This window comes from Nycticebus coucang, chromosome 11 (genome assembly GCF_027406575.1).
Source record: "Nycticebus coucang isolate mNycCou1 chromosome 11, mNycCou1.pri, whole genome shotgun sequence".
Lineage (NCBI taxonomy): Eukaryota > Metazoa > Chordata > Mammalia > Primates > Lorisidae > Nycticebus > Nycticebus coucang.
This window is the reverse complement of record NC_069790.1, coordinates 113509802-113532803: the sequence shown is the minus strand read 5'-3', so window position 1 is coordinate 113532803 and position 23002 is coordinate 113509802. Positions and strand designations below refer to the sequence as shown.

Genomic DNA, 23002 nt, shown 5'->3' with positions numbered 1-23002 from the left:
ATATTCCCACCCAAGCAAAATGGTAAAACAGATGACTCAAATTCATGTGGCACTTTACAGTGCATAAAATCTTTTCAATGCCCATTATCTTCTTTAATCCCAACAACAACCCCATAAAGTAAACGGGTCAAGCATTAGGTGTCCCTGTTTTATAGACAAGGAAACCGATTCTCAGAGAGATTGATTGAGGTCACAGATCTCACTGGATAGAGCAGAACAATAACCCAGGCCTTCTGGGCTCCTGGAGAGACCTGTCTCCACAATGGCTCCCTCATCCATGTGGATCATGGATAAATCCAGACCCAGGTAGGTGAGGACACCCTCTCTGCAGTCTGTGACAAGGACAAACATAGAGAATGGAAGTAAGAGACACCTCTGACAGTAGTGTATGTTAATGTGTTATATCAGCCACCCCCGGGATGGGCACACAACCTCGGCCACGGAACCACACCCTGGCAGCCTCAGGCAGCTGTGCGCCATGGTCGTTTCCTTCTGCACTCCCAGCTGTGGGCTGGAAGTCTGAGCCTAGACCTGTTTGAGGAATGGGACCCGGACTTGCCAGCATGTTGGAAACTCATGGGTCCCTCGGATATTCCAGAGTCAGCTGTTTAAGTTTGAACCTCAGCAAAGCCAGGAGGAGGAAGAGAAAGGAGGGGAGGAGAAGGAGGAAGACGCAGAGGATGAGGGAGACGAGGAGGATGAGGGAGACGAGGAGGAGGAGAAAAACAGGGCGGGAAAGCCACCCCAGGGCACAGCAGTCAGGCCTGTGATGAGAGGGATGATAGGTACACAGACCCCTATCGAGAGATCATCGCCCTCTTCCACCACCCTGCACGGGTCCCCGTGCACGCAGGCTCAAACAAATCCAGGAGGCACGTTGCAACATCCTCACTCCAGAGTGCTCAGGGCCCTTAGGAGGAAACCATGCCTCGTATCCCAGGAATAATGTGTGGCAGAGACAAGGTGGTGGGGGAATTGCAGAATAGCTAAAATCCTTTTTTGACATGTCCTACTTCCTGTTATTGTAGTGGCTGATTAGAGACCACACGCTTCTTGTGCCGAGGTAGATCCAGAATTGCCCAATAGCAATGTCGAGAACACAGTGTTTGGCTTCATTCCCTCTCGCATACCCAGTGGGGAACACCACCTCCTGGCCCCCTGGGCTCCTACCTCCACCACACCCTGCTCAGGTATCTGCCATGGGATCTGCATAATCCCTCATGCCCCAGCTTGGCGTGGCCTCACCATCCAGGGGGAAGCCAGGCCACCTGCTCCCTGCTGCCACTTCATTGGAGGGTGAGGCTACAAGTCCCAGCCGGGGGGCAGGGTTTGTTCCCTGACTCACAGGTGCTCCCTTTCAGTCCCTAGATTCTCAGGTGTGCCCCACACTGCACCCCCAGAACATCTCCCCATCATCTGCTCTGCTCCTGTCTCACTCCTGATTTCTCTGCCCTGGACCTTCCTGCAGAAGCAGCCTAGCTCTCAGTGTCCTGGCTCTCAGAGCCCCCCTCACAGAGTCTGGGCACATCTGCACACACGGGACAGTGACCTCTACTCCTAAGCAAGACTGACAGTTTGCTTGGGTTTTTTGACTGGGGTGGTGGGGTGTTTGGGGGAGTGCTTGCCTCACATAAGTAGGATTTGAAGGAATTCTTATCACCTGCGACCCTCTCCCTGAGTTTGTTGGGCTGGGGAGAGAGGATTAAGAAGGTGTGGACAAACTGGGGTAAGACTGGCAATCAGACTGCCATAAAGGGCTGCAGCTCAAAGGCTCTGTCAGCAGACAGAATACGAGGTTTGTGGCAGGGTTCTGGAGGTTTACCTGCTATGGTGGGACATGGGATAATGGTGGGGTCCTGTCTCCTGAGCCCCGACCTGTGCTTTGTACTCTTAGACTTAGTGACTTGGCATCCCCCTTCCACACCCCTGGCTAAGAGGCAACAGCCAAGTCCTTGCTGAGTAAAGGCAGTTGGTGGCATGGAGCCCAGCGTCTGGGGACACTGCCCTGGAGTGGAGAGCCAGCCCAGTCCCGCCTTGCCAGAGGGCCACATGCCGTGTGCCCTCCCCTATCTGTGGTTTTCCAGAGCTCTGAGAGTCACCATAGTTGGGTAGGTTCACCCTCTCTTCACCCAGTGCTGCTTGGACCACAGAACCTGCCGTGTGGAAGGCCAGCGGATGATCAGAGGCTGCGAGCCTGCACACCGCGCTGCTGCCTTCTCCCTCTTCTCCGCCCGGCAGAGCCCCTGCCGGGGTGGGGCTCGGAGCTGAGCCAGCCAGACCCAGAGAATGAGGAGCCCTTCCTGACATGATGAAACTTTGAGAACCATCTCTCCTGGACCTGGATGCCGAGAGGGCTGCCCTGGGGCGCCAGAGAGTTGAAAAAGGAACAGAGGGACTTAAGATATCAGTTCTTATTTTTGCAGATGAGGAAACTAAAACGTAAGTGACTCAGTCAATGTCAACCAAGTGATTTCTGTGGAATTGGGGTTAGAATGCAGCTGGCTGACTACAAATCAATTGCTGTCTCTGGCCTCTCCCAGAAACCCAGCCCCCCGACCATGGCACAGTCAGCTCACTTCTAAAGTCCTGGGGGCGGGTGCCGCCTTTCATCTCTGTTGACTTTGGTGCCTGTGAGAGAAAAGATGGGGCCAGGCACAGCAAGGTGAAGAGGACTGGTGTCCAGCCTTAAATTGGAGAAGACCTCAGGGTCTGGGGAGGCGGGGAGACAAAGAGGAGCAGGGACAAAGGCCTGGGGCACATGCCAGCAAGACCAAGGCTCAGCTCAGGGTAACCTGTAGACTTTGACATGTGCCACCTCTCCAGGAGACCCACACCCAGGCTGGGTGAGGCAGGTCACAGCTCTGTGGAGCCTGTGGGACAAAAACCCAGGGAGCACAGCAGCCATTCTCCACAGACAAGCACTCAGCCCCTCCCCTGACATCTCCTGGAGGACGGAACTCAGGAAACAAGAAACTCAAACTCCTGGAGAGGGGAAGAGATGGACGGCAAACTATGTGAGCTCTCTCCAGGTTGAACAAGCCTCCTGCTGCACAGGCAGGCGGCAGGGGAGGGGATGGGAATAGAGGAGGGGTGCGTGCACCCCATCTATGTCCATATGTGCCCTTCATCATGTTCTATGTAGGGACAGGGAGCCAGGCGGACTAAATGCCAGGGCATTTTGAAATCTAGGGACTTTGGGGAGGATGCCCCCAAATGGACACTACACACAACTATTTTAAAACATTGCTGTAGTGTATTGATTCATTTTGACATAAAATATACCAGGCATAACTTTATGTCAATTCATGCACACATGCACAGCTGAGCAGGTGAGACTGGCTGCTCCATCCCTCCCCGGGCCTCGTGGCTGACTCAGTCTTTCTACACTTTTCTCTAGGCCCGTCCCCAGACCTGGTCAAGGAAGCATGTGGAGTCTGAAGTTCCATGTACAACGCACTCAGGGTGTGGTGTTTAAGGGGGCTTAAGCTGAGAGCTTTTAGGAAATGAGGGCTTGTGGCAAAGAGTGCCACAACTGGCAACTGGGTAAGAACAGGGGATTAGGCACTAAAATCACATTATTGGGGAAAAGTACATGACAGTTCTGCAACCAATCAGACCTCTCTACCTTGGAAAGCTGAAGTGAATTTGCATACACTTGAACCATGTGACTCATATTTCTTCAGAATCATAGGATATTTGAGTTGAAAAGGAACTGGAGGGTTTCAGCACAAAGGACCACCTGGGGAAGGACAGAGACAGCACTAGGGCCCAGTTCACTGCACTCCCAGTCAGAGGACTCAGCAGTGCCCTGTCTGTTCTCCCCAGCCCAGGAAGTGCTCCCGGGGTGCCTGACACTGTCCTCAGCTCCTTTGCAAGCTGTCAGAGTTGGCACTCAGAGCTTGTGAACCCAGTGACTGGAACAAACTCCAAGCTTCGTGAGCAGTGGTGTTGACCTCATTGCCCCTTGCTGGCTCCATCCTCACAGCACCTGGCCCGTCCCCACCAACCCTGCTGGTGACAGAAGGCGGAAGAGACGCTCAGCACTGGGCAGCAGAGCTGGGCAGCGATCAAGAGAGAGAGGTCTGGGGGAGTCTAGGGGACCCCAGAAAGACCACTCATTCATAGATGCAGGCACACATATGCACAAACACAACATGCACGCATGCACGACACACACCAAATCACATAAGACACACACAGTACACATGTGCACACTGCACACAAGCAAACACACTCCATACCATACACATTTGCACACCAGACTACACCACACCCAAACACACATCCTATACAACACACTATATGATTATATACAAATATTATAGATAAATATATATGCTGTACACGTACCAAATACCACACACATGCCCACGCACATGAGTGCACACACAAACTCCAGCACAGAGGTCAAAACTATGAGAGCAGAGATACAACTGCACAGAGACAGAGGCGTAAGAGAAGAAAAACTGGGAAAACCTTAGAAAGACAGGGCAAATTAAAAAGAGAGAGAGAGACAATACTAGAAAAAATTATACATATGTGTATGTATGTGTGGTTTGGGGGCTCTAAATTAGTATTTCTCAATAGAGGATGATTTTTGCCAATCAGGGGACATTGGGCAATGTCTAAAGACATTTTTGGTTGTGACAATGGAGGAAAGGGACATGCCACTGTCGTTAGCAAATGGAGGCTCAGACGCTACTAAACATTCTGCATTTCCTAGGCCAGCTCCACAGGAAAGATTTATTTGTTCCAGAATGTCAATAATAATTCCCAGGTTGAGAAATAAGGCCTGAAATGCTGAAACCAGCGTCAAACAGCTCCATGCCCCCAAGCAGGGCTCTGGCCCAGCACTGTGGGGACCGACACGTGCACACACACCTTTTCAACAGTCTCTGGGACCTCCTGGCTGGGCAGGCCCTGGAGGGGGTCAGTCCAACTGTGGGGCTCCAGTGAATCCTGAGGACCTAACTTTTGCTTAGGCTAGTGGCTGAGACTCAGCCTGAGGCAGTGAGATCTGGTTAGAGGCACCCTCAACCCCCTCGCGGGTCAGCATGATCTAGATCTGTCTTCCCTCCTCCCAGGCTGGACTCCTTCAGGTCTCACCAGGGCTTGGTCAGCACCACCATGAGAAGATCAGGGCAGACTAGATGTCTGTCTGTAAGCTCATCATTAAGGACGAGACCATCGAGAGGGACAACGGTGACTTGCTCCGTGTAACCAAAGCCTTCTTGAATCTGGAGCTTGGGGGAAGTAATTTGGAGAGGGTCTGATGACAAGTCTTACAAGATGAGGTCGCCCTGTAACTGCCCTCCCATGAGTTCTAACCTCCTTTCTTTCCCCTAACCCCCAACACTCCCTGACTCGGGGTCATAGAACAAGTTGCTCCTGTGTCCTTTCGGGAGGTGTCCCCCAGGGTGGTAGCGCAGGCCTGGGAGTGGGGGAAAGGGTTGTGCCCTTTCTAGAAAGGAGGAGGTTCAGACTATCCTTCCTGTCCCCTGGGAATCAGCCAGCTAGGAAGGGACAGGGAATGTAGTGTCCAATGTGAGCATAGGCATGAATGGGGGTGCTGGTATGAGCCCCTGGGGGCTGTCCCCCACCACGGCCCATCCTCCCTGCTGACCAAGCACACACGGCTGGGTGTGGGGACTGAGAGCATTGCTGCTTGAGCTGGTCCTCCCAGTGCTCACTTTCCCCTTCCCTACAACCTCACATTGGGCCTGTGCTCAATTTTCCAGGTGGGGGCTAAACACGCAAAGGCAACCCAAGCAGGGAAGGAGAGAGAGAGAGAAAGAGAGAGGAAAACAGCTTGATCTTCCCATCCTGGCCTCTGCAGCCTCCCCCTCCAGCAGGACGCACACTCATGATGTTATCTCCTTCCCACCAGGGACCAACCTGGGGTCTTTGTCTAGAGCTGAATAGGACAGAGGTGGGTGGGTCGGCAAGCAGACAAACGCTGGCTAATGGGCACAAAGGTCCTGGGTTCAAGGTTTGGATCCGAGTGCCACGCCCCGCCCCCCCTCAAGCTTGAACCCACTGACCCATGTGGGTGGGGAAGGCGCTAATCAGCTGCTGTGTTTGCTCAGGGCTGTGTGGCCTGGCCACGGGCCCAGCAGCAGCACACAAGCCGCTTTCCCTTTGAAGCGGCCCCTCTACAGCCACCCCGAACTTCGCAGCCCGCTCTGTGCATGCCCCACACCTGAGACACACTGCCCACACCACGCACACCATATACCACACACACACACACACACACACACACGTGCCGTTAACATACAGCACACATCACCCGCCACGTGCACTCTGCAGACACACACAACGGGTGTACAACACACACCCCACATCACACATTCTGTCATAGACACCACATACACACGCTGTACACACACATACACATACCACATTCACCACACACAGACCACACCACAACATACGTATGCATACACGAGACACACCATGTACACTACAGACATACCACACGCGACACATCCATTACACACCCCCCACACACACCACACATGACGCACACACAGCACACACACTATAACATGCCTGTACCACACACACCATCCCATTACACACACGCTGGCCACATACACACGACACATACATACTATGCACACCATTCACGCAACACACAGGTACACACGTGCTGTACACACACACCACACACTTACACACTCCCTCCCCTGGACCATCCAGCTGTGTATCAGAGACAGGAAAACACTGACTCCGAAGCTAAGTAGCGACCCCTAGCCTGTCTCTGATCACCCGGCAACTGCAGCCCTGTCAGGCATCCCTGGCTGCAGTAGGGGCAAACCAGAACCTCTGTTCTTTCCAGCAGGAAAGCCGGGCTATAGGACTTTCAGGATGGCTTCCATCCAGTTCCGCGCTGTGGGATGAGGACAGGCTTGTGCTGTGGAGTGTCCCTCGGTGTCACTGTGCTGAGCTCTGCACCCGCAGGATGAGTGTGTGTGGCAGGAAAAAGAGGGTGGGCCCGGGGTTGAGGTGTACTTGGATCTTGTCTCTGCCTCCTCTGCCACTTCTGCCACCTCTGTGACTTGGGAGATTTCCTTTACTGCTAACACCTGTCTCACAGGTTTGCTGTGGGTTTATGTGGGAACTCAGGTCAATGGCCCAGCACACCATAGGAAATGAATAAATGCTTCCTCCCCTGGAAGGTTGACAAATAAAATAGTTGGACAATCTGGGACTTATTTACACTGAAGAAATTTTTTGCTGCTTACCTAAAATGCAAATGTGACTGGTTGCCCTGTATTTCTCTGGCACCCACCATGTCTGTGTCACTAAAGTGGGTCTCTAGGGCTCCAGAGAAGGGGTCTGTCTGCCTGCCTATAGCTACATTTTGTGTGTTGGCTGGAGAGCTAAGAGTGTATTTTACATCTTGTTTAAAAAACAAACAATGATAAAAAAAAAAACAAAGAAGAAAACATTAGAGACTATATTGGCTTGCAAATCCTGAAATAATTTACATGTGCTGTCTGCCCCTTTGCAGAAAATGTTTGCTGACCTGAAGTTGGTGAGAAGAGAGTTTGGGAGAACTAGGGATCTTCACTCTCTCTATATCAATTCTGGGCCAGGCAAGGGATCAAAGTGGCAGAGCTGAGACAATTCAGGTCTCTGCGACACAAGCAGGGGAAGCACAGACAGTGGAGAGGAAGGAGGCAGTGGCCGAGAAGGCAGAGAGAGGACGTGGGGCACATATGTGGGCCCTTCCTGTCTAGGAGTAACTGCCCTGATTCTTCCCCTCTGCCCTTGATGTCTGGAGTCTCTCAGGCTAGCCTGACCTGTCCAGGCCTTTCCAGAGGTCACCCAAAGTCCAGGGAATGCCTAGCCAATCTCTTTGGAGGCCTCCCTTACCCAGCAGTGACTGGCCGGAGGCAAGGAGCCAGGCCTAGGTGGAGAGAGAATTGGGGTTGAGGCAAGGCCCCCACAGTAGGCAGGTCTGTGGCCTGTCTCTTTAAATCTCAGGTAATTTGGGAGGAGGGTGGGAGTGTCTGTAGCTCCTGCTCACTCCCAGCAGCAGCTCCACTGACGAGCCCAGCAGAGTCCTGGCTGGCTCTGCCAAGTGTAACAAACTCGGAGCCCTCTCCAGACTGGCGGGGGCGGCCACCAGGAGACTCCCAGGGAACTCAGCCTTGAGGTGGGAGACGGGACCTCTACAGAGAGAAGACAGGCCGGCCCTTGGGGGAGCCAATGTAGCCCCACGACTGAGTTCAGTCAGGGTCTGGCCTTGGCCTCAACCCCCCAAGGAGCCGGCCCTACACCCCATGGGGTTATCACTGCCCAAGGAGAAGGGGCTAATTCTCTGCCTGTGGAGCAAGTTCTGTAGATGGTTCCAGAGACAAGAATCCTGGGCTCAGAGCCGAGATGAGCAGAACCTGCTGCAGCAGAAGAGGTAAGTCACCCTCGGTCTACTCCCGGGCCCTGGCCTGCGATGCCCCGTCATTCTTTCTCACCTCCTGTTTGGCACCTTTTTGTTGGGCTGAACAAACTCTGCTCCCAGGCCTGGACTGGTTCCCTGGGAGAATTTTGTCTCAAGAGTTTTCGAGAGCCTCGTCCTGTGGGGCTAAGTGCCCCAGATGCCAAGTGGGAGAGGAAGGGGGTGGAGGTGGGCACAGGTGTTCACTATCACTTAGATCCATTTCAGCCCTGCCAGCCTCTCATGAGCATCTCTCAGGGCCTGGCACGGGGATGGCATCACAGCCCCTGATCCCAGAGGTGCTGGCAAGTCGGGACAGTGCCTGTGCGTCTCTACTCCCAGCCTCTAGAACAGTCTCTCTGGCAGAAGCACACAGTATATACACGTTTGTGAGGGAGAATGAATGAACAACTGAATGAAGGAAGTGAGGAATGAGAACCGCAGACACTAATAACCACAAAACAAGACAAATGGGAGAAGCAGTTACCATTCCTATGCGTTTGTCTCACCAGGCATCCAGCAAGGCCCTGCTGTCTGCCAGGTGCTGGGGGCCTAGGAGGGAAGACCAGCCAAGCTCTCTGGGGAGTGGAGGGGTGTAGAGACCTACCAACATACCAGATGTGCTCAGGACCGGGGTTACCCGAGCCCTTCTTAAGGTTGGGGAAGTCAAGCAGCCCTAGAGTCTGAGCCATAGGGAAATCTCACTTGCTGCTTCTAGCCCGCCCCCCCACCTTCCCTCTGCTCTTTGGCATTTCCCCCACCGTGGCATCTTAGGGTTAGGAGCAGGAGAGGAGGGGAATCCCAGGAACCAGGGCTGCCCTGTGTGCCGTCTCTGCATTCTAGTCTCTAGTGGATTGCTCCAGCTAGCTGATGGCAGCTAGAAGGAAGTCCTACCTGCTGGGGCTTTCCCTGGGGGCCCCTAAGGAGCTAGATGCTGTGTCCCTTCAGGAGGAAAGCATGGTGGTGGGGGTGGGGGTTGTGTCTCAGGATTCGTCTCATCTCCAAAACAGAGGCCTGCCTGTCCTGACCAGGAGGCCGCCTGCGGCCCTCGTGTTTTCTTTTGTTCTAGGACTGGGACTGGGGATGTGTTCCTTCTGTTAGTTGTGGCTTCCTGTCTCTCACATGAGCCACCCACCTCTCCCTCCAGGTCTGGGAGAACATGGACTGCGGTACATGTCTGGCTGGTGACGTCTTGGGGCAACAGAATGGCATTGTTGTTAGAGAATAGGTGTCACCAGCTCCACTCATGCTTCTCCCACTCTTAGGACCCCCAGGGCTGGGGAAGCTAGGCATACAGCACAAAAGGCCGGCACTGGCAAGGGGTGTTGGGGGTGCCCTGTGTGCTAATGTCAAGGGAGGACAAAGTGGAAGCCCTGAGTAGGAGGACGGACTTCAGGCATGTTATCTGCTCACGAACTTCTTAAGACCTTGGGAGGAGGAACTCCTCGGTAGTCCTAATGCCATCATTTGGGTGATTCCCCTTCATTCCCTGACTTTCCCATCTGCTTTCACATTTTCTTGGCCCTCTTCTTTTGAGTTGGATATCAGGTGCCCAGGACACTGGGGGTACTGACTCCTCTTTGGGTTGGCACTTCCCAGAAGGACACTGACAGTGCCTGGCCTGGGAGTTTCCCCATCTGTGCAGTCAACCAGACAAAGCAAAGACATGAGGGCAGCTAGTTGACCCTGGGATGGCCATGGAAGTAGGAACAGTATGGACAGGGAAGGGGTGGGCTGCCGTAAGCAAGGAGCAGGTGATAGACTGAAAGCCAGCAGTGTGCTAGCACAGCCACCTGCTTGGTCTTCTATAATCCCAAAGGAGCTCCTAGAAAGAAGGCCCTGCTATGTCTGTATGAAGGGGGCCATAGAAATTAGAATTGTGTTAAGGGACACTCAGGGATCTTGGGGTGGAATTAGATATGATTCTGAGGAAGAGGATGATCTAGAGAGAAGGGAAGACATTAAGGTTTCTCCAGGATGGTCAGGAAGGAAACTCCTCTCTCTATGTTAGCCTTTTCTTGGGTCTTAACACGCAGCCCTCTGTGCTTAAATTCACATTGTTGGGATCCATGCCGAGCTTTAATTTTCTCCCATTTCTTCCAGATCATGTCTCCCTTGAGCTTGCATTTTCTCATTTTCTGATATTAAACACTTATTACATGTAAGATACTGCACCAGGTTTGCAGAAAATAAATGAGACACTTTCCCTGCTCTCAAGGAGCTCATATTCCAGTAAGCCATGCAAACGCTTAGGTTAAAGGTGAGCAGGCAAACGCTTAGGTTAAAGGTGAGCAGGGTCTAACCAAGTATTCAGGAAGCAGGGCTGCTGACAGGCTGGGAGCTTGGTAGGCACTTCACAGAGGCTGCCAACACACCCTCCCACCCAATGCTGGTGCTTAACCTCCCCAAGGAGCAGCATGGAGGGAAGGCAGTGGATGCTGTGTGATCATATAGGCACCTGGGTGGACATGTGAGAATTGATCCATCTGCAAAAAATAAGCCCTGAGATCTCTGGTGCACTGGGCATGCTGCCTCAGTAAACTCATACATCTACTTACTTACACACATAAAAGGATTCTCGGCAGTTAGAAGGCAGTGGCCTGGCTCAGAGTCTCTAAATAGCCACTTTCCCTGGGGCTTTGGCTTCTTCATCCCATGGCCGTGAACCTGCACTGGAGGGAGGTGGCCCTCAGGAGCCCAGCCTATGCCTCCTGCCCACACATGACTGCTCCTTCCTTCATCTGTGGCCACTCTGGGGCCTGTTCCCCACCCCCCAAGAAGCAGCAGGAGGAGCCAAAAAACTAGAAGAACCACATAATTTAGTGGTAAGAGTCCAGGGCTAGATTCTTGGCCAAGTATCTTGCCTTTAACTCTATGTGATCTTATGGTAATAATTTGGCCATGCTGTCTCAGTTTTCTTTTCTGAAACATGGGAGAATTATTCAGTCCACATCAGAAGGTTGTAACGAGCAGAAGTGCTAAAAAGTGAGATGGAAAAGGCAGGAGTTATAGGGACTGTGAACCCTCTCTGAATTGAAATGTGCTCCCCGCAATGGTCTGCAGGCAGGGGACAGGGTGTATACCACCCCACCCTGCCCCTAAGGCATGCTCATGCTTCTGAGTCTGAAAGGGTGTTTAAGGAGAAACCAATGAGCCCCATGCATGTCCCGTGGTCCCCTGTGTCTTCTCAAACCCTCCTCTGACCCTGCAAACACAGAGAACAGAAACTAGGTAAAAAGAAGTATCAAAATGGGTCCGCTTCCGGCTCTGCCTCTGACTTGCTTGGACAAGTCACTTTAGGGCTCCAGGCCTCTTTCTCTGATACAGGAACTGATTAGCCTCGATTTCTGAGGACGTCCTAGCTCTAAAATTATGATCTGAACTTTTCTCAAGACTTTTTTGATCCTGCCTTGTTTCTCAGCAACTAAACACAAGACTTGACTTATGCACACAGGACACATGGCAAACACACCCACGAGGACACTGGATCAGCAGGGAGTCTGAGGCCACAGGGAGAGGGAAGGCAGCTATCCTCACTTGGTGGCCCAGAGATGGCTTCCAGGGGCAGATGACTGATTTGTTTACTCAATAAAAAATTATGATAGATTTTATGCCAGGAGCCCTATAGTCAGATTTCCACCTGTCTAATATTAGATTGACTGTTCAGTTTTATAATTAATTGCCCAGTAAAACAAAACATACAAGAACCTGAAAATGCCTTTTGTATTGTTATAATTTTAGATCTGCTTTATAATTTCTTTATGCTACTTCATCAGTGGGAGTTTAAAAGGCTTCACCTTTAACTTCTCCTTTAGTTAAGTACTTCATGATCCATAAGAAAATACTTTTTATATAGGGATGTTTTAATTCTTTTTAGTGTGAAGAATATTTTTTTCTAAAACAGATTATAAATAACTGTACCTCTGAATTGGGGTTTCTCCTCCTTGGCACTACGAACATTTGGGCAGGGTAATTGTGGTTGGAGAGTGGAAGGCCTGGCTAATGCACAATGTTTAGCAACGTCCCTGTCCTTTTCTCCCCCGTTGTGATCAAAACTCTTGTGGGCTGTGAAAAAAATTCCTTGTGCCCCAAGGACAAGAATCCTTGGCTAAGTCTGCTCTGCACACCTCCTTTGTGGGGCCCCAGTGTAGCCAGGTGTTTTGGACTCAGCCTCTCTGCTAAGAATGCAAGCTGGGGCTCTCTCTGCTGTCCCCTTCTGGCCATCGGATGTTATTGGAAGTAATGGCTCTGCCGCAAATGCTATCTACACCCAACCTGCCCTCCTTGGTGCTGGAATTCTGGTATTTGCAGCCAAAGGAAGCCAGTTCTCTACAAATCTTGGTGGGTTGTGTCATAAACTAATTCTTTATGCAGGGTGTGGGTAAGACTAGCTTTCCAGATAAAATGCAGGACACTCAGTTCAATTGCATTTCAGATAAATAATGAATAAGCTGTTAGTACAAAGATGTTCAAATACTGAATGGGATATAACTTTAGCTATACTAAAAATAAAGTTTTTGTCCAATATTCAAGTTTTACTGAGAATGCTGTACTTTTTTGGATAAATATGGCAAGTCTATATCTGATAGTAGCCCACTAAGGTCAGCAGAGGGTAGAAAAGGATTATATAGAGAATGGGGGCCTACAGGGGGACATTTATGGGCTTAAGGAATATTTATGGACTCAAGGGAATTCTCCGGGGCCTGCCACTGACTACACCACCACTCATCTGCTGGGGGCAGGGAGCTCTAAAAATTCTGCGCTTGGTCAAGGCACCCCTTTGAATCCATTTCTAGATTTTCCATTAACTTTTTATACATCTGATCAAAATGGGGCACAAAACTGAAAGCTAATTGGAGGAGGGCAGGGAAGAGGTACAAAGATGAGTAAGTGGCTGGTCTCTGTCCACTGCATAGGCGGGGTGTCCAACTTTTTTTCTTTTTCTGCTGCACATCGGAAGAATGAGTTTTCTTGGGCTACACAGCAAATACACAAACACAAAGGAAAGCTGAGGAGCAAAAAAGAGGTCTGTGCATAATTTTCATGGTATCTGACACCATAGATAAGTAACAGAAATCCTCACAAAATCAACATATGGTGGTGGAGGGTGCAGGTTGGACACCCCCAGAAGGAAGAGATAGATACTAATTATAGCACACAGAGAAAGGTCCCAAAACAAAAGAAAGGCCAAGGGAGAGGGTGAGAAACTTCTTGGGGAGGATGTGTGTGTTGAGGGAAGTTCTCTTTTCTGCCCCCCATTTGGTGCTGGCTCAGAGATACCTGTGGAGGAGAAGCCTAGGGGGTCAAGTGTTGGGGAGGTAGAGAAGGCAGTGTAGGAAGCTTGTTTTGTAGCTGGATGTGTGTGCCAGGCAGGCTGTTTTTCACTTAGAGGATGTGTTTGCTGCAGGGTGGCGCAAGGGCTGTCTGATGGGGATAATAAGGAGGGGAGCAAAGCCAAACTACCTCCTGGCATTACTACTGACTCCTTCCTTCCACAGGTGGTATCAGTGTACGCCTAGTCTACACCAGCATGTCCCTGGTTACAGGGAGTGCAGAATAAACAATGAACAATGCCTGGGCTTGGGGAGCTCCTAGGAGGAAGGAGCTGGGTGGGCACAAGCACAGGGAGAAGAGTGTGCTCTGCAGAGCTGAGGCACGTGGTGAAACCCAAAGGCCAGGTGGAAGGAGTGAAAAGTCATTGCATAGAGGGCCTCCATGTCCCTTACCCTTGAGCATTTAGGGACCCATCAGACTTTTGTAAGTTGTGATTCCATTTGCTATTTAGAAAGGTTGTCTCAGCAGCATGGAGAAAGATGGAAGTGGGGCAGACAGGGTGCAGGGAAACTGGTTAAGAGATTTTGCTAATTCTGGACTAGAGAATGAGGACATGAATTAAGGCAGGTAAGTAGGGGAAAGGAGGTGAGGATTGAAGGGAGAGAGAGCTTTCCATATCGAGTGGACAGGGTCTGATGGCTACCCATGTGACACACAGAGGATAGCTAGGTTGTTGTGCCAGTGCATGGCTCCTCTCCTCTCTGATGGTCCTCCCACCCCTGCTCTGGAGCAGATTTCTTGCTACTTCCATCACTTCGGGATGTGAGCCCCTGTCTGTGTCTTTTTGTAGGTCACGTAATTGGCCATCTATAGATAAATAGGGTTATTTCATTCACTCTCACAGAAAGACCACATGGCTCCAGGCTAAGAGAGAAAATTGAATCAAAGTGACCCACGTATCTTAGTTAGAGTAAGTTTTGATTTTAAAAGAGATTTTTAGTTCATTGTAGGAATAAGACTAGAGAGATGATCTTGGGAGTCAGAGAAGATAGTTTTGCCTAAAATAAGTGAGACGTGGATAATAAGTAGAGAGAAACAATAATTTAACTTAGGGAGCAAAACCAAAAAGGATCTATGAATTCAAAACTGGATAAACTCGAGAAAGGTCAGAGGGCAGAATGGGAACATTCAGGCAGGTCCACATGAAATTCAATAAATGACTCCTCTAAATTGGATTCTCTTTTTTTCTCTGCCTCTGCCATTCCTGTCCACAGTTTGTGCCTTCGTAGGTTCTAATGGCCAAAATAAAGTAGCACTTGAGGACCTGCAGATGGCCAGTCTGAGAACTATGGAGAATATTGCTTCTCAAACCTTAACATGAGCTGTCTGAAATGGAGCTCCCTGAACGTGCCTCTAATTGATGGCCACAGGTTTACACATGCAGGGACCATACTCAAATGCCTGCTGGCTTGAACAATGCCTCTTAAATGTTCATGCGCACAGAAATCAGCTGGGGAATCTCCTTAAACTGCACATTCTGATTTTCTAGGTCAAAGGGCAGCTCTGAGAGTTTACATTTCTTATGAGGGCTCATGCCTTACTGATGCTCCAGGGGTCCACTTTGTGATGGATGGCTGTGGAGTTAATATGTGAGAAGCAAGGAGAGGAAGGAAGAGAGAATAAATGAGTAAATGAATGAATAGCTGAATGAATGACCAGGAGGCAGGAAAGCCCAGAGCCAGGCTTGTTCTTATGGGCCGCTGTTCCTTTTGGACTGAGCCCTGAAGATATTACCGGATGGATGAAAGCACCAGGACTGAGGGTTTAGCTCAGGTTGAGTCAGCAGAGGCCACAGGAGAAAATCCACTCGCCTCTGCATATCAACTTCCTCCACAAATAGGAGAGGGAACCCCCTGTACTCCTAGTCTGTGCCAAACTAGGCTTATCCTGCAGGACAATCTCAGGGCACCTAGTGATGCTAAAACAGGACCATTCCAGGGGTCAACCAGTCAGGAAGTGAATATATGTTTAAGTAAAACTCTCTTTGCCTGGAATACACAAAGGATGTGTTCACACATTGTTCATTCCCATCCCAGCACCCCAGGGAATAGGAAACAGTCATGGACAATCATTCACATAAGCTAAATGGGCAAAAAAGTAGGTTTGTGTTGACTGTGTTGAAAGACAACAGGCCTCCTTTACAGGCCTGCTTGCCATGATTGAGAACCTTGGGATTCACCGCTGCCAAGGTATATATGTCTGTGTAGGATGGAGCTAAGCTATGCTCCCGGTACCCTAACTGGGCATGTTCACCACTGCCACTTTTCTCACCCCTTTCCCTTATAGGATCTGGGAGTCTCCTTTCCTTCTAGCTGCCAAAGAGAATGATGTCCAGGCTCTACACAAGATGCTCAAGTATAAGGCCTGTGAGGTGCACCAGAGAGGTATGGAGCAGAGGCCCTAACAGGAGGACTCCCCAGGAGAGCCCCAGCCCTGGTGCTGCAGACCTCTGACATTGTATTATCCCCATTTCCCACCCATGTGACCCTTCTTCCTATAAATGATAGGAGCCATGGGGGAGACAGCACTGCATGTAGCAGCCCTCTATGACAACGTGGAGGCCGCCATTGTGCTGATGGAAGCTGCCCCTGAGCTGGTCTTTGAGCCCATGACATCGGAACTATATGAGGGTGAGGGGCCCAGGGTTGCCATGGAGGGCAGTAGTGACCTGCTGGATATCACATCAGTCTCTGTGGCATGTATTTTGGGGAAGCCAGAGGTAGGGATCTGCTCCTCCCTAGTCTTTATTCTCTTCTCTGTCTCCCTTCTTCCTTGTCAGTCCTGACTCTGAAATTCCAGGGGTCCAAAGAAGGGAAAGACACAGGGAGCAGCTGGGTCCCCTAGGAACCCTGAGTACCCCAGGGCTCCCCATCCTAAATTCCAGGCTTCCCCGGGGGTAAGAAGACCACAAGTATACATGGAAGGAATACCATCAGGATCCTGGGGACAGTCCCGTGACTGCTGAATGTCTCTGGGCCAGGTCAGACTGCACTGCACATCGCTGTCGTGAACCAGAACGTGAACCTGGTGCGAGCCCTGCTGGCCCACGGGGCCAGTGTCTCTGCCAGAGCTACAGGCGCTGCCTTCCGCCGCAGTCCCCGCAACCTCATCTACTTCGGTGAGAGCAGGGCCAGGCTGAGAGGACGGGCAGACTGAGAGGTGGCCAAGGGCAGTTGTCTGGGGCTTAATTAGGCTGAAGGCCAATCCCCCCACAGCCCTTCTTCTGGCTCTGCCAGACAAATGTCCCCAGACCCTGAGCTGAGGTGTGTCAGGAGGGGAGGCATTTGGGGGAGACATCCCTTCCCATCTAACCATTCTGTGCTCTCCTGCCATGGTGCCCCGTGTGTTCCCAGGGGAGCACCCTCTGTCTTTTGCTGCCTGCGTGGGCAGTGAGGAGATTGTGCGGCTTCTCATTGAGCATGGAGCCGACATCCGGGCCCAGGACTCCTTGGGTAAGAGCTAGGATAGGGAGGGCAGCCAGACTGTGGGTAGAGGGATGGGGAAGGCTGGGACCTCAGGTCCACCCCAGGTGGGGATGGGGACATCAGGGACTCTCGGCCAATGGCCCCATGACCCCCTGTGTCCTCCCCCAGGAAACACAGTGTTGCACATCCTCGTTCTCCAGCCCAACAAAACCTTTGCCTGTCAGATGTACAACCTGCTGCTGTCCTATGATGGCCGTGGAGACCACCTGCAGCCCTTGGACACTGTGCCCAACCACCAAGGCCTCACCCCCTTCAAGCTGTCTGGAGTGGAGGGCAACACTGTGGTGAGAGATGCCTCCTTGCCTGCGTCACCCTACCCTTCTGTCTCTAGGAACAGATAGCTCTGAACACACACTTCTGGCAGTTAGGGCCAGTCCCTGTTCAGCTTGGGATTTTCCTCTCAACCCAGTCTTTCTTGTCCTCTTGTCCCCTGTTCCCTTTTTACCCTACAGATCTAGATCTCAGGTTGCGATTGCCTGTAATGCCCCAGCCTACCTCCCTTATCCATCCCAGAGTTGCTGCCCTCCAGCCTGTCACCTTCCTTTCCCAGGCTCCAGAGGGAGGCCTGAGGGAGGGGGCCGGGGAATCAGAGTGATGTGGGTTCTTCCAGCTCCAATGGCTGTGGCCAAGTTGGGAAGTGGACCCATCCCTTCCGGGGCTGCTGCCCTCCTGGCACACCTCGCACCTGTGCCCTGGGACTGTCCCCTTTGCTTGCCCCTCCTGAATTCCCCACCCTCCCTCAGATGTTCCAGCACCTGATGCAGAAGCGGAAGCACATCCAGTGGACGTATGGACCGCTGACCTCCACCCTCTATGACCTCACGGAGATCGACTCCTCAGGATGCGAGCAGTCCCTGCTGGAACTTATCGTTACCACCAAAAAGCGGGAGGTAGGGGTCATCAGGGCCGCCTGCACCAATGGGGATGCTGGGACCTCTGAGCCACCTGCTCTCTTCCCGCTCCCGCAGGCTCGCCAGATCCTAGACCAGACACCAGTGAAGGAGCTGGTGAGCCTCAAGTGGCGCAGGTACGGGCGGCCGTACCTCTGTGTGCTGGGGGCCATCTACCTCCTCTACATCATCTGCTTCACCATGTGCTGCATCTACCGCCCTCTCAAGTCCAGGACCACCAACCGCACCAGCCCCAGGGACAACACGCTCCTGCAGCAGAAGCTACTCCAGGTGATGCCCTAGGTGCAGGGCAAGGCACGGCTCTCTGCTCTTTCTCAGACATTTCTCCCCTCACCCTGACATCAAATACCCACAGAGACGTACACATGCTCTTACTGTAAGAGCAGAGTCTGAGAACAGCTGAACCTAATGGGCTGAAAAAGATCTGATGGGGCTGATGACCCTGGGAATCAGGAACACACAGGGCAGATCCCGGAACCCTGAGTGTTTTGATCATCCTTCTCCTCCCTCAGGAAGCCTACGTGACTCCCGAGGATGACATTCGGCTGGTGGGGGAGCTCGTGACCATCCTTGGGGCTCTGATCATCCTGCTGATAGAGGTGAGGTGTGGTTGGGATCAGGGGTGAGGCTATCTGCCTCAGGAGCCAGCCAGAGCTCTGGTCTATAAGTGTCTGTGTTTCCCTGCCTTCTGTCCAGATTCCAGACATCTTCAAGATGGGGGTCACTCGCTTTTTTGGACAGACCATCCTTGGGGGGCCATTTCATGTCCTCATGTAAGTCTTCTTTTCCAAGCCCCATCCCTTCCCACAGCAGGGCTTCAGCTCCATTTCGTGAGCCTGGCCTCTGCAGTGGTGCACGTGTGATCCTGTGTTCTGAGTGTGCAAAGACTGAATCTGAGTGTGTGGGAACCTTCCAGTTTCACTCTTGCTATCGGGTCTCCAGGATCATCCAGCCCTCCTCTTCTCACCCCATCTGCTCTCTCCCCAGCATCACCTATGCCTTGCTTGTACTGGTGACCATGGTGATGCGGATCACTAACACCAATGGGGAGGTGGTGCCCATGTCCTTGGCCCTGGTGCTGGGCTGGTGCAATGTCATGTACTTTGCCCGAGGATTCCAGATGCTGGGCCCCTTCACCATCATGATCCAGAAGGTCAGTGCCTTGCCCCCAAGTTTCCTAGAGAAAGATCTCAGAGCAGAGGGTCAGCAAACAGTTCTGTAAAGGGCCAAATAGTAAACATTCTAGGTTTTGCAATCCACACTCACTCTTGTGTCATATTCTTTTTTAACAATCCTTTAAAAATGTGTAATAAAAATCCTGTTTCATTCAAGAGCCATTCCAAATCAGGTCAGATGGGTTTGGACTAATGGTCATAGTTTGCCAACCCCTGCCTAGATTTATCAGAGGTCAGATGGGGCAATTATTTAGGGAGCATGTGGAGATGTTCTTTCCGTCTCCTCCTTCCTCCAGATGATTTTTGGTGATCTAATGCGATTCTGCTGGCTGATGGCTGTGGTCATCCTGGGCTTTGCTTCAGGTAAATCATCTGTCCAGCATGGGGGAAATGGGAGGGAGAGATTGAGGGGACGTAGAGAGCACAGAAGGTCTATGGCTGACCGTGGGGAAGGGAGAGAAGGCAGAGTTCCGAGAAGGCTGTACGATGTCAGATGATGGCACATGCCCCTGAGGTGAGAGGAAACTGGGAGTGTAAGGAAGAGGTGGCTCTTAAGATCAGAAGCATGAGCCTTGTAGAAAATAATGGATCCTAAAACCCCAAAGTGTGGAGTATCTGGGGGTTTGGAATGGTGATACTGGAGATGAGAGGGAATAGAACCCAAATGGGCAGCAATGATCTGGGTGTGGGCAAGTCATCTATATGGTTGCCATGGTAACCCTCACCCCCTTGGGTGGAGCAGCCTTCTATGTCATCTTCCAGACAGAGGACCCCATCGAGCTGGGCCACTTCTACGATTACCCCATGGCCCTGTATAGCACCTTTGAGCTGTTCCTCACTGTCATCGATGGCCCTGCCAACTACAATGTGGATCTGCCCTTCATGTATAGCATCACCTATGCGGCCTTCGCCATCATTGCCACGCTGCTCATGCTCAACCTTCTCATCGCCATGATGGGAGACACTCACTGGCGAGTAGCTCATGAGCGGGATGAGCTCTGGAGGGCGCAGGTGAGTACCTGGGGCTGATGGGGGAGAGGTCATGGCTTTTCTGCCAATGAACAGGTTAGACTAGGATAGAAGCAGGATATTTTGACCCTACATATGTTTGGACAATTGTTGCACACTATATAAAATCCTGTGAGGGGTACAGAAGAGTTGGATGAGTAATGCAACTGAGCAATACTGGAATGACTGGGAAAAACTCAGTTTTCTCAGCCATGAAAACCATAGTCTTTTCTGGAATAATCAACAAGAAATAAATGTAACAGTGGCCAAAATTACATTCAGTAAAATTCATTCCCCAATAAAACCCAGAGTATCTAGTCTTCTTGGTAATAGTTAAGTCTGCGAAATTTGACCCAGAAAAATTAGATGTTAAAAATAATACCACAAAAACTACCTACCCTTAGTCAGAGCATCATGATAGAGATACCATTAGATAAATCAAATTCTCATTAATAATTGTATACTTAGAAGGTAATTTGTCTCAAAAAATTAACTTAAGCAAAATAAAAATGAAAATCCCCCAAACAGGGAGACAATTTAATTGTGCTGTGTAGAAAGTGAAATACAAACTAAGCTAGCTAAATGGGGTATTTTCAGGAAAATATTTTTTCCATAAACATATATTGACGTCCTAAGTGGGATGCTGTTAAGAGGCCTTTCTATCTGTAGGGTCAGAATATCTAGGAGCACGTAGGACTCCTTTCTATTTGCTTTGCTCTAGTCCAGGTTCTCCTTGGAACAGGTGTCTCTGCATCCTGTCTGTGTCCTACCTGTATCCCTACTGCATCCTGCCTTCACCCCCTCCTGCATCCCCGCTGAAGCTTCCATGTGCCTCCTGGGTCTCCTATACATGAATCCCTCCTGCCTCTCCATACATCCTGCCTGTACGCCCCCTGCATCCTCCGGATCTGCCCTGCAAGCTCACGTGCATTCCCCCTGCGTCTCCCACACATCCTGCCTGCATTCCCCTGAACCCCTCCTGCACCCTTCCTCCATCCCACCTGCATTCTGCCTGCATGCCACCTACTTCTTGCCTGGTTTTGCTGTTGATGTCATGGAGTGAAGAATTGTTGGGCTCAAGTCCCATCAACTCTCTCCCATGGGAGAAGATTGATAAAGTTCACACCATCTTCAAGATAAGGGGTGCCGTTCTTCATCCCTGGGAAACCATGAGCTCCAGGACTTCCTGTTGCTAAGCTGCTGTAACCTCCCACCCCACCGCACCCTGTTCTGATTCTACAGCTCTCATCTCTCAGTGTGTGCACTCAGCCTCATCTCTGACTTCCCCTCTGTCCCCACATGCAGGTTGTGGCCACCACGGTGATGCTGGAGCGGAAGCTGCCTCGCTGCCTGTGGCCACGCTCTGGGATCTGCGGGCGCGAGTATGGCCTGGGGGACCGCTGGTTCTTGCGGTGAGTGACCAGGGGGTGGGTGTCCCCTGAGGGGGCTCAGTCTGTGTGGTGTTCCCGGGCACTCTGCCCTCTGATTGAGCTGCTAAGGAAGGGCCCCACTAGGAGCTTGGCCCCCTCAGAGCATCTCTGGAGCTAGGGACCAGACCCTGCTGCTTTCTAAGGCCTGACTGAAAGCTGGTGGCCTCAACACCCACACTGGCCACAGAGAAGGGAAAAGGCCAGCAGTGGTGGGGCCAGGGCTAGACAAGCTTCTGTCTTGGACGTGCTTTTGCATTCCTGGCTGCCCCTCAAGCTTCCCCCAACAATGCTCCACAGGGTGGAAGACAGGCAGGACCTCAACCGGCAGCGGATCCGACGCTATGCGGAGGCCTTCCACACCCTGGGCTCTGAGGACTTGGACAAAGACTCAGCGGAAAAACTCGATCTGGGCCGCCCCTCCAGCCCCAACCTGTCCCTTTCTATACCCTCGGTGTCTCGAAGTACCTCCCGCAGCAGCATCAACTGGGAGAGGCTCCGGCAAGGGACCCTGAGGAGAGACCTGCGGGGGCTGGTCAACAGGGGTCTGGAGGATGGGGACAGCTGGGAATACCAGATCTGAGGGCAAGCCACCTCCAGAAAGTTCTCTTATCTTCCTGGAAGCATCAAAACAAAACCAAGAACACATGACAACCAACATATACCTAGAGGTCTAATCTCCCAAGCCCAGGGGGGAAGGGAGAGAAGCGTGAGCACCAAGGACAGTGCGTGACACATGTCAGTTTGTGTGTCAGGAATCACTGCTCTGGTTGGCATCACTCTGCCAGCTCCAGGGCACACAGAGCCAGCGTAGTGGGCCATGTCCCTGCTGTGGGAGGGGCCTCCCTGCTGAACCTTCTGTACCCACTGCTGCTCAACAAAGCACTTTAGGCTGGGCTGGCCCTCCCAGGCACCTGGTCTCCAGCCCAGTGTCATAAGAGGGAAGGGAAAGGGTCCTCTCAGGTTGCCCCAGATAGGTGCAGGGCAGGCTCAGGGCTTGTCCAAGGTGTGCTTGAGAGGGAGGCTGGTGCCAGGGTGGGATGAGGCAGGCTAGAGTCTTGCCCCCTTCTACCTTCCAATAAAGTCATTTCCTGCTCCCGGCCCACTTCCCTTCTGCATCTCTATGGCCCCATTGCCACCTGCCCACTGCCCTACCTTTCCTTGTAGGCTTAGGCCTCACCACACCTGAAATGGCCAATTCCCTTCTTTCCCTTTAATG

At 51.7% G+C, this 23002-nt stretch overlaps 1 protein-coding gene across 8 annotated transcripts; it reads left to right on the top strand.

Annotated features, from left to right (window-relative positions):
- Positions 1 to 1408: 1408 nt before the first annotated feature.
- LOC128598242 (transient receptor potential cation channel subfamily V member 6) lies at positions 1409 to 22369 on the top strand. Of its 8 annotated transcripts, none has more exons than XM_053608632.1 (17): positions 1409 to 3543; positions 3826 to 4080; positions 5085 to 8419; positions 16064 to 16161; positions 16285 to 16407; positions 16758 to 16895; positions 17131 to 17229; positions 17371 to 17546; positions 18006 to 18152; positions 18231 to 18443; positions 18686 to 18772; positions 18870 to 18946; positions 19161 to 19326; positions 19645 to 19711; positions 20091 to 20359; positions 21662 to 21768; positions 22084 to 22369. In XM_053608632.1, exons 3-17 carry the CDS (start codon positions 8292 to 8294, stop codon positions 22364 to 22366), a joined length of 2178 nt encoding a protein of 725 aa, XP_053464607.1. In that variant the 5' UTR covers positions 1409 to 3543; positions 3826 to 4080; positions 5085 to 8291; the 3' UTR covers positions 22367 to 22369. The 8 variants fall into 8 exon arrangements, with proteins under 8 accessions (XP_053464607.1, XP_053464610.1, XP_053464611.1 ...); XM_053608635.1 differs by having other exon boundaries at positions 3826 to 5216; positions 5739 to 8419; XM_053608636.1 differs by having other exon boundaries at positions 3826 to 5929; positions 6842 to 8419.
- Positions 22370 to 23002: the final 633 nt, after the last annotated feature.